This window comes from Schistocerca piceifrons, chromosome 1 (genome assembly GCF_021461385.2).
Source record: "Schistocerca piceifrons isolate TAMUIC-IGC-003096 chromosome 1, iqSchPice1.1, whole genome shotgun sequence".
NCBI lineage: Eukaryota > Metazoa > Arthropoda > Insecta > Orthoptera > Acrididae > Schistocerca > Schistocerca piceifrons.
Genome location: NC_060138.1, coordinates 801,661,235 through 801,677,691, shown reverse-complemented (window position 1 = coordinate 801,677,691; position 16,457 = coordinate 801,661,235). Strand labels below are relative to the sequence as shown.

At 41.8% G+C, this 16,457-nt stretch overlaps 1 protein-coding gene across 1 annotated transcript in view; it reads right to left on the bottom strand.

Annotated features, from left to right (window-relative positions):
- Positions 1–16,457, bottom strand: part of LOC124789660 (aminopeptidase Ey-like) — a 225,449-nt gene that overhangs the window by 187,204 nt on the left and 21,788 nt on the right. Inside the window, exon 3 of the mRNA XM_047257098.1 lies at positions 3,595–3,857. Coding sequence (XP_047113054.1) covers positions 3,595–3,857 — 263 coding nt within the window. The remainder of the gene's footprint in view (positions 1–3,594; positions 3,858–16,457) is intronic.

Below are 16,457 nucleotides of genomic sequence, written 5' to 3'. Positions count from 1 at the left end.
TTTGTCCTGAGGGATGCCGGCGTCATACTCTATTCTATGTATAGCTTTTGTCAGCATCGATAACTCTGATTGCCCATCAGTGTACTCGCCGGAGCACATTGTACTGAAGACACTGTGGTGTGAGGCTGCAGTCGCTTTAGGTGGAAGGCTTCCTGTTTACCAAGAAGCAGACTTTGAAGTAGCCATCTGTAGCATTCTCTGGAGGGCGGGGTGGTGCAACTAAGTTTCCCTTTTGTATTGGCTAAAACCATTGCATCAGGGCATGTCGTGTACCGCAAAGGATAGCAGAGAGCCTGGTCAGGCCAGCAGCCACAGAGGGGTTGCAGTGGGGCTGCAGAGAAACAGCAAAGGGCTACAACCCATTGCGGACATCAGGCAGCTCATTCCATGAGGCTTTCGGCGGAGCTGCTGGCCTCCCTGTAGGTGGATTTAGGGAGGGAGGGAGGGAGAGAGGTAAGGGATGAAGGGCCTCGATTTTCGGCAGTACATTGAGGAGAACGCACGTTCAACTACTGCCCACTCCGCAGCCTTTTAGGACGACGATTTTCCCCAGTATATGTGTTGCATTATGACCCCGTCATTATAAGTGCTGGTCTTTTCAACACAATTTTGAAATTTAATTAGAACTGTGATGCATTTTTTCCATCAGTTGTGGTACCGTGTATTGGCTTCTGTTCCCTGTGTTGCAGGGTGCTTTTTGAGCAGGCGTCTCTAGCGAACTCTGACATCAAACGATAGATACTACATGCTCACATTTAATACACTTTTTAAACTCCTCTCTGCCCATCGCCAGCATCTCATCAGTTGAACACAGTTCCAGCCAAAAAGAATAAAGATAGTACCCTACACCCCTGCCTTTTTCCCACCAGCTTGTAGGTGAAGGGTAGAGTTTGAGTGTGTCTGTCACTAGTTTCGAGTGGTATTGCGAATTTTTTTCCCAGCAGGGTAACACCAGTTGTATGGTATCATCAGTTATTATAGTTGTGTAATTAGGTCTGATCTTTATGATTAATTATGTAATTAGGACCCATCTTTACTTCATTTTCCCAACCAAAATAAATAAAGTGCACTAACCTAGCCTTCCTCTCCTGCATCTGGACTTTTTCCATGTGTTGGGGGTGCACTTGGGCTTTCCTTCCAATAGAATCAGGGCTCAAGTCCCGGAAAGGGCACCGCCATTTTTAATTTCCTATCAATTCCAAGCACCTCTGGTGGTATAATTGTGACAGGAGGGTGCACTTGGACTCTGCATCAAGTAGGGGGAGCAGCACCATTTTTAATTCCTGCCATTTCCAGGTGATGGTCAAGTGGGATGTGAGCACAGTCCTGGGACAAAGAAATTCCTACCAAAATTCGAAATCCCCACCAAAATTCGAAGTTTCCGCCAAAATTCGAAATTCTGGCCAATAGGGTACGTGGGGGGAGGGGACGGGAGGGGGGAGGCGTTGGGGCCCATGTGCAGGCTGAGAAAAACATGTGACATCATCCAGTGGTGGGCATAGTAGGGGACAGGAATGGGCATGGTCGGAGGCGGGGGGGATTATTGATTAATTGAATTAATTATCATATCAATTTGATATCAAAATTGCACCAATGCCGCCACTACCCTACTACTGGCATCGTATGACACTTGCACTGAAAAACTAAATCACACTATTTTACGAGTAATCGCATGGAAAAAAATCTGGTACTATTTGGAACAGCGAGAGAACGTAGCAGTCAACATCCCTTAATTTTAGTAGCTCCACAAGCTATAATCATCAATGAGTAGCCTCCACTGTACACGGAAAACCTGCAGAAATTTGTGGAATTTCTTCCTCGTCGAACTGATGCCGTTCTGAAGGCTACAGGCGGTGTGAGATAGCATTAGTGTGATGTCTTCTGAAGGATGACTAATTTTTAGTCCAGTGTGCTAATTTACCAGCAGAACATGAGAGGACATTTGAAACTGCTATTCCAAGATACATGCTGGTACAAGCATTTACTCATCAAGAGCCAACTCCCTAAAAATCTTAAGTAAATCACCACCTGTAGTTCGTATATGGTTTGGAAATTGTTCGAATTGAAGATGTATTACTAGTTGTCATAAACTCTTTGAAGCACACTGTGTCATAGCAAATCAAACTGTGTCAAAACAACAGGGTTAATTTGAAATACTCGTTACACTGGCACAAAACCGCATAGTGGACCTGCAGTGCTTCATAGGTCACACTTTGAACTTGACAAGCGGTAAATTACTTGAGTAGTAATTTAAAGCATGAATAGTGGAGAATACAAAAGCCCAGCCACAGCCAGAACGACTTGGGAATATGAATGAAATGTCACTAGTAGCATCATTTCACAGTTGAGGAGAAAATTACAATAGGGAGCAAACATTTAGCAGCTGAATGGATGAGATTAGTCAAATGGTACAACCCAGTGATCGGATCATTTGCTCGCCATAACTGACCGAAAACTTCCAACCAGCACAGTGCATGTCCACACCAGAGATCATGGAGAAACCTCTAAGTGAAACATCTGCTAGACTGTAACAGCATCGAGAGGTTGCTCTGTGTGCGTGGTGACGAAACATATGCTTTCCCCTCACTCAAAGGCACCACTTGGCTCCACGATCCTGGTCATGCTGAGTGGACCGAGGAGCAGTTGGGTAGTGTCCTTCTGACAGATAATTTGCTGTTTAACATGGAGATTGATTCTCATCGTCTGTTCATTTGGGGCCTCTAAGAATACATTACAATCCTGACAATATACTTACCTAACCTATGGCAGCACTGCATTTACAACTGAATATCTTTCTTAGGGACACTGTCACGTTTGTAATCTACTGAGACAACATTTCGCTGTTGTATGTATGCATTTTTGGGTCTAATTGACTATCCTTGGTAACAAAGGATTGCAGCCGTTATATTACCACCATGGATGATTGGCGACCTCCAAAGTGCACTTGACAGAATTGTTACCGCAATCCATGCTGGTCTGCTTCATCCATAGTACGCCATCGAGAGCAGAGTACACCATACTGATATTCTGCAGTACTGTAGGATTGACCTGGTAATGGTTTTGATGAGTATCAGAAAAATTTCGAGAGAAGAAGTATGCTCAAAAGCACAACACAGAAGTTTTTAATTCAGACACTTCATCATTAGACAAAAGTTTAGATGCCTATCGTATACAACTGTAAATACTATCTTTGTTCATAAACTGGCAATGAGGAAAAATAGTCTGAAACTGACTTGGTTAAAAAAAAAGATGAAGAGTGCAAAATTAGAAATGTTGAGATGTGTTCGAGTCACTAGCCATGTAACAACTGCATCACGCAAAATCGATGATGGGGTCAGACAATATTTGTACTTAATAAGCCGTCGCCAGTAATAATTCTAAAATTATTTAATTCTTTTTTATCATTATGTAGTTACTTGTCGGGTTTCATGGGTTACACAATGTCTCTTTATTTCTTCTTTTTATCTACTGACTGTCTGGAGAGGACCATTGACTGGTGAAAACCAGTTAATACATTTTGAAATGGCCATTACTTGCATTACGTTGTTGTATATTTATGTTGGGGACAATTTGTATTAACAATGGTAAGCACACCTGTAGTCCTCGTAACCCTCTTGTGGTCTGATGACTTCCATTTCTGCCTTTAATGGTTCTAAATTTTCTCCTGCATGTACAGTCACTGTCTTTGTTGGAGACAAGCAGGAGATGTTGACTACCAGCACACCGGCAAAGTGTCCTTCCTGTGGAATGGGTTGCAACCACACGTGGTAGCCAATTGGAGTAACATCCCGTGGCAGGTATGGGCCATCTGTGCCTGTCTCGGGGATTTTCAGCTCGCGTGTGCTGCGTCCATGGTCCTGGAACGTAGAATTTTGTATATGATGTTTCTAAACTAAAATAAATAACCTTAAAAATACAATTAACTCTGTAAGTACCACAACTGCACTGAAATGAAGGTTATATTGAAATAGGCCTACAAGTATCAACATCATTCACTCTTTCTATGTGTGTCAAAATGTTAAATGTACACAGTTAATGACAAAATACTGTTAACTGTTACACATGGATGAAACTTACCCCATTCGTGTGTTTCTCTATATTTTAAGAAGAATGCATTTCCCAGGACAGGCAAAGATAACGTCTACAATTGATATCAAAAAAATTGGCTGGCGGAAATTGCAACCAGAGTTAAAGTTCGGTACACAGCGGACGTGAATGAAATTCAGCATTCAATATTTTTCTGTTTACCTTGGGAACACGCGTGCCTCTAATTTCAAAAATTACAGGAAACTGATCTTGTCAGTATTCCAGACTCGATCCAAGAAGGCACAATTTTTTTCTACAAACAGAGTATGCTAGTATTGTCTGTAGATGTAGTGCATGTTAACTAAATAAATACACTCTGAGGTGACCAAAGTCATGGGATGCCTCCTAACATCGTGCCAGACCTCCTTTTACTCGCTGTGGTGCAGAAACTCGACGTGACATGGACTCAACGAGTCACTGAAAATAACCCCAGAAATATTGAGCAATGCTGCCTCTATAACCCTCCATAATTGCGAAAGTGTTGCCAGTGCAGGATATTGTGCACGAACTGACCTCTCGATTATGTCCCATAAATTTTCGATAGGTTTCTTGTCAGACGAGCTGGGTGGCCAGATCTATAGCTTGAATTATCCACAATGTTCTTCAAACCTATTGCGAACAATTATGGCCTCGTGACATGGTGAAATGTCATCCATAAAAATTCCGTCATTGTTTGGGAACATGACGTACGTGAATGACTGCAAATTGTCTCCAAGTAGCCGAACATTCAGAGGACGCAGTCCATTCCATGTAAACAAAGCTCACACTATTATGGAGCCACCACCAGCTTGAACAGTGTCTTGTTGACAACTTGCATCCATGGCTTCGTGGAGTCTGTGCGACAGTCGAACCCTACCATTAGCTCTTAGCAACTGAAATCGGGATTCATCTGACCAGACTACGGTTTCCCAGCCGTCTAGGGTCCAGTCGATATGGTCACGATCCCAGGAGAGGCGCTGCAGGCGATGTCATGCTGTTGAAAGGCACTCACATCGGTCGTCTGCTGCTATAGCCCATTAACACCAAATTTCGAAGTACTATCCTAACTGATGCATTTGTCGTACCTCACAGAGTGATTTATGCGGTTATTTCACGCAGTGTTGCTTGTCTGTTAGTGTTGACAACTCTAGGAAAATGCCACTGCTCTCGGCTCTTAAATGAAGGCCACCAGCCATTGCGTTGTTTATAATGAGAGGTAATGTCTGAAATGTAGTATTCTTGGCATACTCCTTACTCTTGAGACTGTGGATCACGGAATACCGAATTTTCAAATGATTTCCGAAATGGACCGATCTCTGCATCTAGCTCCAAATACCATTCGACATCCAAAGTCTGTTAATTCCCTTCGTACAGCCATGATCATGTCGTAAATCTTTTCATGTGAATCACCTGAGCACAAATGACAGCTCCGCCGATATACTGCCCTTTTATACATCGTGTATGCGATACTACCACCATCTGTATATATGCGTATCTCTTTCCCACGACTTCCCTCACCTCAGCGTAAATACTCACTCTAGTTGAATAAACAATGTGCAGGCCTTGTATGCCTCATGTTCGAATCCAAGTGAATTTCTTTTTTTATCCACAATAAGAGCCACATTTTTCTATTCAACAATTTGTTGTCTATGGACCCCTCCAATGTTATTACATGAAACACATTTTGATGATGTGCACCTGATTTCGCACAGAAGATGCGATGGAACTCTTGCTATTGATCGATGGAGTTACTACTTCTGGTGAAGAGTGACCCCCCAGGAGGCAAAAACTTGAATTTACTACCTCTGTTTGACATAATATGTGAGAATAATTTACATAGTTTCGTTGATGTTACGCGATAACAGACTGACAGTCTGTCATAGGACATAGGTCTGCATGTGCACCATTCGTTCTATAATAGCTAATGACAGTACATAAGAAAGGTCAAATATCTGCAGCACGTCGCCTTCAGTCGACTTACATTATTGCCGGCCGGAGTGGCCGAGCGGTTCTAGGCGCTTCAGTCTGGAACCGCGCGACTGCTACGGTCGCAGGTTCGAATCCTGCCTCGGGCATGGATGTGTGTGATGTCCTTAAGTTAGTTAGGTTTAAGTAGTTCTAAGTTCTAGGAGACTGATGACCTCAGATGTTAAGTCCCATAGTGCTCAGAGCCATTTGAACCACCTGAACTTACATTATTCATATGCCATGCCTCATCATCAGCTGACTTTTCATGACCACGTAACTGGTCTTGCGAAGGAAGGAGATTTGACGGAGTCAGAGACATGGGATGGTACTCCCGAGTGCAATGCTCAACCATGGATAGAACATTATCGAGGTACTGGAGAATCGAGTAGGCATGTGGGAACTGGTCTTTGATGTGGAACAAACCATGTCCGGGACAACACGTAATGGCGAAATCCTTTTTAAACGTGGTGCAGTTGAAACATATTCTGCATTTCCCAGATCGGTAGATATAGTTCAGCGTTGGCTTCTTAAGGGTGGACTACTTAGCAAACGTGCAGTTATCAACGAGAAGTTTGTAATGATCATCCACTCTGCCAATTAGCGTTTGCCGAGATTAATGTCAATCGTCATTGGATGAATCTGTATTTGTATTTCCGATGAATCTGTATTGTCCTTAGCAAACGATGGTCCGACACGAGTATAAAAGGAGCAAAGTGCCTGTTTCAACCCCACTTCATAGTGGCCGTATACCTGTGGCAATTGGGGCTGGAAGAGTGCTGCCCACTATACCCATATTATGAGTAATATTATGGTCCCATCTGTGGAACAGCTATATTCTGAGGAAGAAGTTTTTCCAGCAGGACTGGTCACTACACATGTGACAGCGACGATAGAGGAATGGTTTGCAGAGCAGAACGAGAGTTCTCTTCTCGATTGGCCTCCTTCTGCACCCAGGACTAAACCACACAGAAAATGTATGGGCACAGACGAAATAGAACATATGAGAAAAGTGGTCTGATCCCATGCCAAAAACCCGTGATGATGTTCGGAACGTCACCCTAGTTTTCTGGGAGCAGGTGGGAGAAAATGAGACATGTATTACCCACCTCGTAGACTCCCTTCTTCTCATACTGCAGACAGTCTTTGATTTAAGACTTTTGGGCAGGGTAATAAGTGACATGAAGGCTCATGCTATGCTCTTTTGAGGGACGAAAATATCTTAATAAGAACTGTGAACCTTTTCTTTCAACCATATCTGTACCACTATTTTAAGTGTATTATCATGTAATGCCCTCGTGTCATGTGGTGTGTTGTTGAGGAGGGGGTGAGGGAGAGAGGAGGGTGGCTCTACCTATTATCTGATTGCTTCTAAGCAGTTGCTTACTTGTGCATCCTTATGCTATGTCAGTATGGTGTTAATCATTCTACAACACTCAAAATTACAAGTGTTCTTTATTTTTATGAACAGATCTGTGCACCACATAAGCAAGGGGGGACAAGAGGGGGCATTTGCCCTCTCCTAGATTTTTGGAACAGCCTTCTTATTTATGACAGAAATCTAGAAATGACTGGCAGATTTGGCGCTGTCGAGCACGACAGGAAGTACTTCATTAGCCAAGTTGCAACTTGGTGTCACTGGCTACTTCAGACATAAGTGTAGCAGCATCGATGATGCAGAAACTATTGTACATCAGGATAGTGGATTCAGGATGGCATTCAGGACGTTGGGTGCAAACTGCCAATTCATCAGAAGTCGTGGAATCAGAAATGCTCCATTAGCAAATACATTCTTTATTCATTGAGATGCTTGTATACTAGCCGATGCCAGTGCACCCCATGAGAGTGTGGCTGCCTCACAAAGCACAAAGCAGTGTACTTGACCATAGTGGCACATGGCAGCCAGGTAGGAGTGCCAGCTCAACTGAGTGTAGTGTCAGCATGTAACCCTACGGACGTGGTCCCGATGTCAGGCGTCGGCAGTCTGCCGGCAAGTCTGTGGACAGGTGGCTGCTATGGTAATCGGTCAAGTGTTGGCGCACTGGCTCTCTGGCTCCGCACCCAAGACCACATACAGATTCCCTGATGCCAGAAGGAGTCATCCTGGATGTGGAACCAGCTGGCTGGCTCCAGTTGAAGCTCCGGTAGCAGCACATCTAGCAGCGGTTCGCCGACCAGCCAGTAGATAAAGCGGCTGTACATGACGAAGTTGACCGCCCCCCCCCTCCCCCCCCCCCCCCACCCCCCCCACACTGGACTGTCGATTGGCGTGGAGTTAGTGTCGATAGCAGTTGAAGAAAAGAATACTGCTAACTCAGAGGTGCGAGTATTTATAGACGATTTTGTAAAACGCCTATAAAATTTCGTAAAATGCTTCTTTTATTGCTAATTTAGTTATTTTGCGGCTGTCAGACTCGGGTATGGGAATTTCACATGGAAAACAGACTTCGTTATGAAATAAAACTGACCGTACACCTAATGCAAACACGTATCTCTTAATGTTTTTCAGATGTTAAAGTACCTCAGTTATGAAATGAAAAAGTTACTTTGTAATAACAATGGTAAAAATTATTTCGCGTTCTTATCCCTTTAGCGCTTAACACAATCCCTAACAGTGCATCGGTTTATCCACTCCTATATCAAAAGTTAAGCTCGTCTCACATTTATACTGAAACAGTCAATGCTATATTGCAACATTTATCTAACAGGTAATCACTGATTATGGGAGCCTGCTTTAATAACCTGCTAAGAGCAATATGTTCCCCACGGAAGTTACTGACTTACAAATTCTCTTTCAACCATAAATTTCATACGTAATCCCTCGAGTTGTTCTGATAATAAAACCGAATCAGTAAGACACTGTTACCCTACTATCTGACACAATATTTTCAACTTTTAATCATATTTTCTTAGAAATTATTCCTACTATTTATGCGCAACGCGGTTGCGCGCGACCACTCAGTACGTAACCAAAGCAACGGCTCAATTCTGCATACTGTCTCGGCACGCAAGTACTGACTTGGGAGCCAATGATAAGTAAGGAGTATAAGTACGTAACCAGTATATCTACAACTGCTTTGCATTTGTTAAAGAGAATCTAGGTAATTTTGGACTAAGAAGGTCAATTCATAGCCATAACACAAGAAGTGGACGTACAGTTAATGTCCCATATGCTAAGTTGGCAAAGACCCATAACAGTTACAAAGGTCTTAGTCTTGTCTACTTCAACAAATTACCTGAAAATGAATACACAGTCCCAGTAGATAAATTTGAAACTAGTGTTTGAGATGAATGCGAAGTGAACGAATTTACTGTACTCAAGAGTTCCTTGAGCATGTTTCAAAAGATCCATATTTCTAATGAGAATGAACACTAAACCAACAAGAAAGTTTATGTGTCACGTTGTGTAACTATTTATTACCGTACTGTTTCGTGCACTTTTCTCGTTTGATCCTTGTCATTCTCTTAACTAAGCAGCTAACTGATTTTTTAATTGCTCTGTGAGGAAACTTTCTGTTGTTACTGTCACTGAACTAAAAATGCAGTGTATCTATGTCGCATTATTTAGTTATTTTTTGTTTTTTGCACTTAATGACATTTGACTAAGTTCGTATTATTACAATTGTTATTATTATTGTGTTAACTGACGACACTGATTGCATGTAAAGATGCTCAAAGGTGAAATGGAACATCCGTATTTGTTTCACTATGTCATAACATTACAACAAGATTCCCACAGACAAATAATTGCATACTAACTGAAACGCATGCGGCTAGCTTGTGGCAAATCGTTTTTGCGATGGTTTTTGCCGCACCTTCTACACCCTTGTTTGGTTCGATCGCTCTACTGGCAGAAGTAAAGCTGTGAGTACCGGGCGTGAGTCGTGCTTCGGTAGCTCAGATGGTAGAGCACTTGCCCGCGAAAGGCAAAGGTCCCGAGTTCGAGTCTCGGTCGGGCACACAGTTTTAATCTGGCCGGAAGTTTCATATCAGCGCACACTCCGCTGCAGAGTGAAAATCTCATTCTGGAAACATCCCCCAGGCTGTGGCTAAGCCATGTCTCCGCTATATCCTTTCTTTCAGGAGTGCCAGTTCTGCAAGGTTCGCAGAAGAACTTCTGTAAAGTTTTGGAAGGTAGGAGACGAGATACTGGCAGAAGTAAAGCTGTGAGTACCGGGCGTGAGTCGTGCTTCGGTAGCTCAGATGGTAGAGCACTTGCCCGCGAAAGGCAAAGGTCCCGAGTTCGAGTCTTGGTCGGGCACACAGTTTTAATCTGCCAGGAAGTTTCATATCAGCGCACACTCCGCTGCAGAGTGAAAATCTCATTCTGGAAACATCCCCCAGGCTGTGGCTAAGCCATGTCTCCGCTATATCCTTTCTTTCAGGAGTGCCAGTTCTGCAAGGTTCGCAGAAGAGCTTCTGTAAAGTTTGGAAGGTAGGAGACGAGATACTGGCAGAAGTAAAGCTGTGAGTACCGGGCGTGAGTCGTGCTTCGGTAGCTCAGATGGTAGAGCACTTGCCCGCGAAAGGCAAAGGTCCCGAGTTCGAGTCTCGGTCGGGCACACAGTTTTAATCTGCCAGGAAGTTTCATATCAGCGCACACTCCGCTGCAGAGTGAAAATCTCATTCTGGAAACATCCCCCAGGCTGTGGCTAAGCCATGTCTCCGCTATATCCTTTCTTTCAGGAGTGCCAGTTCTGCAAGGTTCGCAGAAGAGCTTCTGTAAAGTTTGGAAGGTAGGAGACGAGATACTGGCAGAAGTAAAGCTGTGAGTACCGGGCGTGAGTCGTGCTTCGGTAGCTCAGATGGTAGAGCACTTGCCCGCGAAAGGCAAAGGTCCCGAGTTCGAGTCTCGGTCGGGCACACAGTTTTAATCTGCCAGGAAGTTTCATATCAGCGCACACTCCGCTGCAGAGTGAAAATCTCATTCTGGAAACATCCCCCAGGCTGTGGCTAAGCCATGTCTCCGCTATATCCTTTCTTTCAGGAGTGCCAGTTCTGCAAGGTTCGCAGAAGAGCTTCTGTAAAGTTTGGAAGGTAGGAGACGAGATACTGGCAGAAGTAAAGCTGTGAGTACCGGGCGTGAGTCGTGCTTCGGTAGCTCAGATGGTAGAGCACTTGCCCGCGAAAGGCAAAGGTCCCGAGTTCGAGTCTCGGTCGGGCACACAGTTTTAATCTGCCAGGAAGTTTCATATCAGCGCACTCTCCGCTGCAGAGTGAAAATCTCATTCTGGAAGTTTCGATAATGTTATTTTAATACGTTTATGAAACTTCGACCATGTTATGACTGAAAAATGTATTTGTAGGATCATGAAGAATTTTCAGAACATATTTCTAATAAGGTTTAATACAACTTACTTGCCCATTCAGATGATTTGTTTAATATACTTCAGTCCAAAAACATTGACATTTTGTATGGGAGCACAAAAATTATAGGCTTTCAAAAGCAACTGCGAAGTGAAAGAGATTTTCGAAGCAGTGTGGTCTTCCATTCATGGTAATGTGGAAAATGAAGTCCTGATTCAAATACAAAGGAGAAAAATTTAATTGTGAAGCACAGCAAGATTATTGATGACATCAGCAATCAGTTACCATTAGATTTGCAGTATTTAGAATGCTGGAGTATTTTAATTTGATAAAACCAACAAAAATGGCTCACTTACAAAAAAAAAAAGAAAAAGAGAGAGAGAGAGAGAGAGAGAGAGAGAGAATTTTCCTAATGATTTATTGAATAAAGTGAAAATATTTATGACTGTGTTTTCAACGTAAGCAAACTCCGGAACGAGCGTCGTGTATCGTAGGCTTCTAATGAAGGGTTGAACAAAACATCCGAATCAGAATTTTATTGTCTCATAACGTACACGTTAAATCATTGACTTTATGAACAGGAGACTCGTCAATTTGTACTATAAATTATGTGTTGGATTTACAGAAATATACAAATTAGCAATGCTGGTCTCAACAATTCTTTTCACTGTGTCATCTGTCGAGAGATCATTCTCGTCAGTGAAGAGGATACACACCTATCGCCACTTTATTCAAATGTAGAACCAGATCACTAACTTAAGTCTTATCCCCACCGAGAAAGAATTACTTCCCAACTTTTGAGAGGACAAATTCAGGTTCTACAAAGCAATAATGAAGAAATTTCTGCAGAAGGAAAGATGAATGAATTTCATTTATACCATTTGGTTGTGTTCAAGCAGCTACAGTGCTTACAATGAAAAGATGTGGGATGGTCCAATGTGTGTGTGTGTGTGTGTGTGTGTGTGCACTTGCGAGTAGTTGTTTTCCCACTGTAATGTTTGTTGAACGAAATGAAGAGTTCATGTCAGTCATCCACGAAGTATAATTAATTTTCATAATCTCAATGTAGTAGTAAATTTAGACGCAAGACAAATCATCGTGTGTTCTAGTGTTGCAAAACTTTGGTGTCTACGCAGATTTGGTTGTTTTTATTTATTTTATTTTTTGTGCTGAGAGAATGTCCTCGAAACATATTATTCGAATAAGGTTTCTTAGGATAGAAAAGTTTTCAGGTTGTCCATCCTGTACATTCAACTGTGCTGCAAACGGTTTCGTATTTGTCCTGTTTTATTAATTATACAGTGATGATTAGATTAGATTAGATTAATACTTGTTCCATAGATCATGAATACGACACTTCGTAATGATGTGGAACGTGTCAGGTTAATAAAAGATGTCTGTACAAGATATTACATTACACAAAATATTGCGTGACACTAATGTTTAGGTTGTTGTTGTTTTTTTTTTTTTTTTTGTTTCTTTCCCCTTAATTTATATCTAAAAATTCAGCCAATGAGCAGAAGGAGTTGTCATCTAGAAATTATTTTAATTTATTTTTAAATGTTAGTTGGCTATCTGTCAGGCTTTTGATGCTGTTTGGTAGGTGACCAAAGACTTTTGTGGCAGCATAATTTACCCCTTTCTGTGCCAAAGTCACATTTAACTCTGCATAGCGAAGATCATCCTTTCTCCTGGTGTTATAGCTATGCACACTGCTATTACTTTTGAACTGGATTGGATTATTAACAACAAATTTCATAAGTGAATATATATATACCGTGAGGGTACTGTGAGGATCCCTAGATCCTTAAATAGATGTCTGCAGGATGACTGTGGGTGGGCTCCAGCAATTATTCTGATTACACGTTTTTGAGCAATGAATATTTTTCTACTCAACGATGAATTACCCCAGAATATGATGCCATACGAAAGCAGTGAATGAAAGTAGGCATAGTAAGCTAATTTACTGAGATTCTTATCACCAAAATTTGCAATAACCCTAATAGCATACGTAGCTGAACTCAGACATTTCAGCAGATCATCAATGTGTTACTTCCAGTTTAGCCTCTCATCAATGGACACACCTAAAAATTTTGAAAATTCTACCTTAGCTACAGACTTCTGTTCAAAGTCTATATTTATTACTGGAGTTGTGCCATTTACTGTACGGAACTGTATATACTGTGTTTTACCAAAATTTAAAGAGAGTCCGTTTGCTGAGAACCACTTAATAATTTTGTGAAAAACATCATTTACAATTACATCACTTAGTTCTTGGTTTTTGGATATTATTTCTATACTTGTATCATCAGCAAAAAGAACTAACTTTGCATCTTCATCAACGTGGAATGCTAAGTCATTAATGTATATCAAGAACAGTAAAGGACCTAAGACTGAACCCTGTGGGACCCCGTACTTGATAGCCTCCCAGTTTGAGGAATCAGCTGATGTTTTAACATTACATGAACCACTTATTTCAAATTTCTGCATTCTTCCAGTTAAGTATGAATTAAACCATTTGTGCACTGCCCCCCTCAAACCATAATAATTTAGCTTATCTAAAAGAATTTCATGATTTACACAATCAAAAGCCTTTGAGAGATCACAAAAAATACCAATGGATGATGTCCGGTTATTCGGAGCATTTAATATTTGATCAGTGAAAGCGTATATAGCATTTTCTGTTGAAAAGCCTTTCTGAAAACCAAACTGACATTTTGTTAGTACTTTATTTTTACAAATATGGGAGGCTTCTCTTGAATACATTACTTTCTCAAAAATTTTTGATAGAGCTGTCAGAAGAGAGACTGGGCAGTAGTTGACATCCAACGTATCCTCCTTTTTATGCAATGGTTTTACAATGGCATATTTCAGTCTATCGGGGAAAACACCCTGCTCCAAAGAGCTATTACATACATGGCTGAGAATCCTACTTATCTGTGGGGAACAAGCTTTAAGTACCTTGCTGGAAATGCCATAAATTCCGTAAGAGCTTTATTTTTCAGTGAGTTTACTGATTTAAGAGGGAGAGGTTGGTGGAATTACAGTTGTTTAAAACTGCACAGGTATAGCCTCTTCTATCAGTAGCCTTGCCTCTTCTAGTGAAGATCTAGATCCTATTTTCTCCACAACATTTAAAAAATGATTATTGAAAATATTTTCAATTTCTGATTGTTTGTTAGTACACTTGCCAGTCAGTTTTATGGCACTAAAGTCTTCCTGTGCTCTTTGTTGCCCTGTTTCCCTTTCAATAATATTCCAAATTGCTTTAACTTTATTATCAGAGTTATTGATCTCAGACATGATACACATGCTGCTGGACTTTTTAATAACTTTTCTTAGTACCGCACAATAATTTTTTTATAATATTGAACAATTTCGGGGTCAGTACTCCCTCTTGTTGCTAGAGCTGATCTGCTTGAGTGTACTAAAAGGGCCTGACATACGGTTTTCTTTTTTAAATCCATTGTTCTTTACACACATATCCAACAATCGAAACACCACTATGACCATTTATTTTGTTTTAAATGTGTCCTCCCTTCCGTGACCAGTTTGCGCCACAATTTCCGACCAAAGGAACCTCCCATTATTTAACGCTATTGAGCCCCACAAATAAATTTTCTCTGATTTTCACAAAATGAGAGTTAATGTGTAAAGCATACTAGAATATTTTTTCTTTGCCAGCGCCTTAAGATTCAACTCGGGAGACTTCACTGACAGATACCGTTTTGAGAAGGCTATATATCCGTGATTAATGTTATTTCGTGTTTATGTACTCAGGCTTTAAATTTAAAAGAGTTCTTCACTAACTGAATGTGTGTGTGAGTGTGTTTTAATCTATTCACTGCAATGAACTGTGGTGTAACTCCATTTACAAGGCTTCATCAATTGTCGCCTGGTACGTACTTACAGTATGGTAAGTTACATTTCTATCTACTTCTTTGTTTTCCTAGTTGTATATTTCTTACATTCTGTGCGAGTTTTTTCTATTTAAGAATAGTGTTCTACAGTTTTTGCAGCTGTAAAATATAGAGTCATTCAGTCTGAAGCACAGTTGTCATTTTTCTGAACAGCTAGTTACACAGCTCATAAGCTGTCAGTCTCCATTGGTGATATGTCAGGAGGGAAGCAAGTAGCTAGTCGCATGTCTTCATTTCTGTCCGTAGTTTTGTAGCTTTCTTGCTCAGTTACCCATGCTAGGATGGGTAGGGTGTGTGCACGATGTATGCAGACACCAGAAGAGCTGGGCACAGTTCTCAAAGAGCTGAATTTGGTTTTGGGTATCGTCAGCCATCTTCAGGCTGCTGCCTCTGGGTGTAGTGGTAACAAAGAAGTGTACCATTGCATGGTACACTTCAGGTGTTGCTTGTTTCACATACGGACTCTGCTGCCAAGTCACTTCCTAGTGTACCTGACATGGTGGATCCACCCTCACAGCATGATGAGTGGCTTACCATAGCGTGTTTGCATCGCTCAAGGCTGCGGTCCGATGTGGAGACTGATCATCTGGCCTCACCTATTCGCCCTCTGAGTGGACAGGTGGCCATTCCTTCAGCATGGTTCGCACAGGACACAGTGTCATTCAGGGATTGTAAGTTTGAATGTAAGGTGTGCTAAAAGCAAGTAGCATTCAGGGATGGAAAGAAAGGCAGTGTGTATTCTGACTGCCTGATGGGTTTTCTTTTGAGACATGGAGGAGGATCCCTTCAGCTATCAAGTGTGAAGGGCGTAGTCATCTGCAAGTTGTGGCTCACACCAGCGGCAACGACACCTTCACTTGGTTTCTAAGGCCATTCCCAGTTCATACATTTGGCTGGCGGCAGTGGTGAGATTGCTGATCTCGCATGTCAGATGCAAGCAGAGCTCGCAGTTTGCAACATTCTTCCAGGAGTTGATTGGGATCAAAGGCTTCATTGACTCTTTGATGGTCTTGGATGCAGATTTCTGAATCAGCGTTATTGGGTGGAGAATTATAGGACTCCCCTTGATAGGTGATGGGTGCACTACACAAAGAAAGCACCTACTCGGGTAGCAGAGTACTTGTGAAGTACACATAAGTGTTTTCTAGGCTAGATGGTAGCTTGAAGTGCTCTGATGAACACTCGCCAGTCGATACGCAG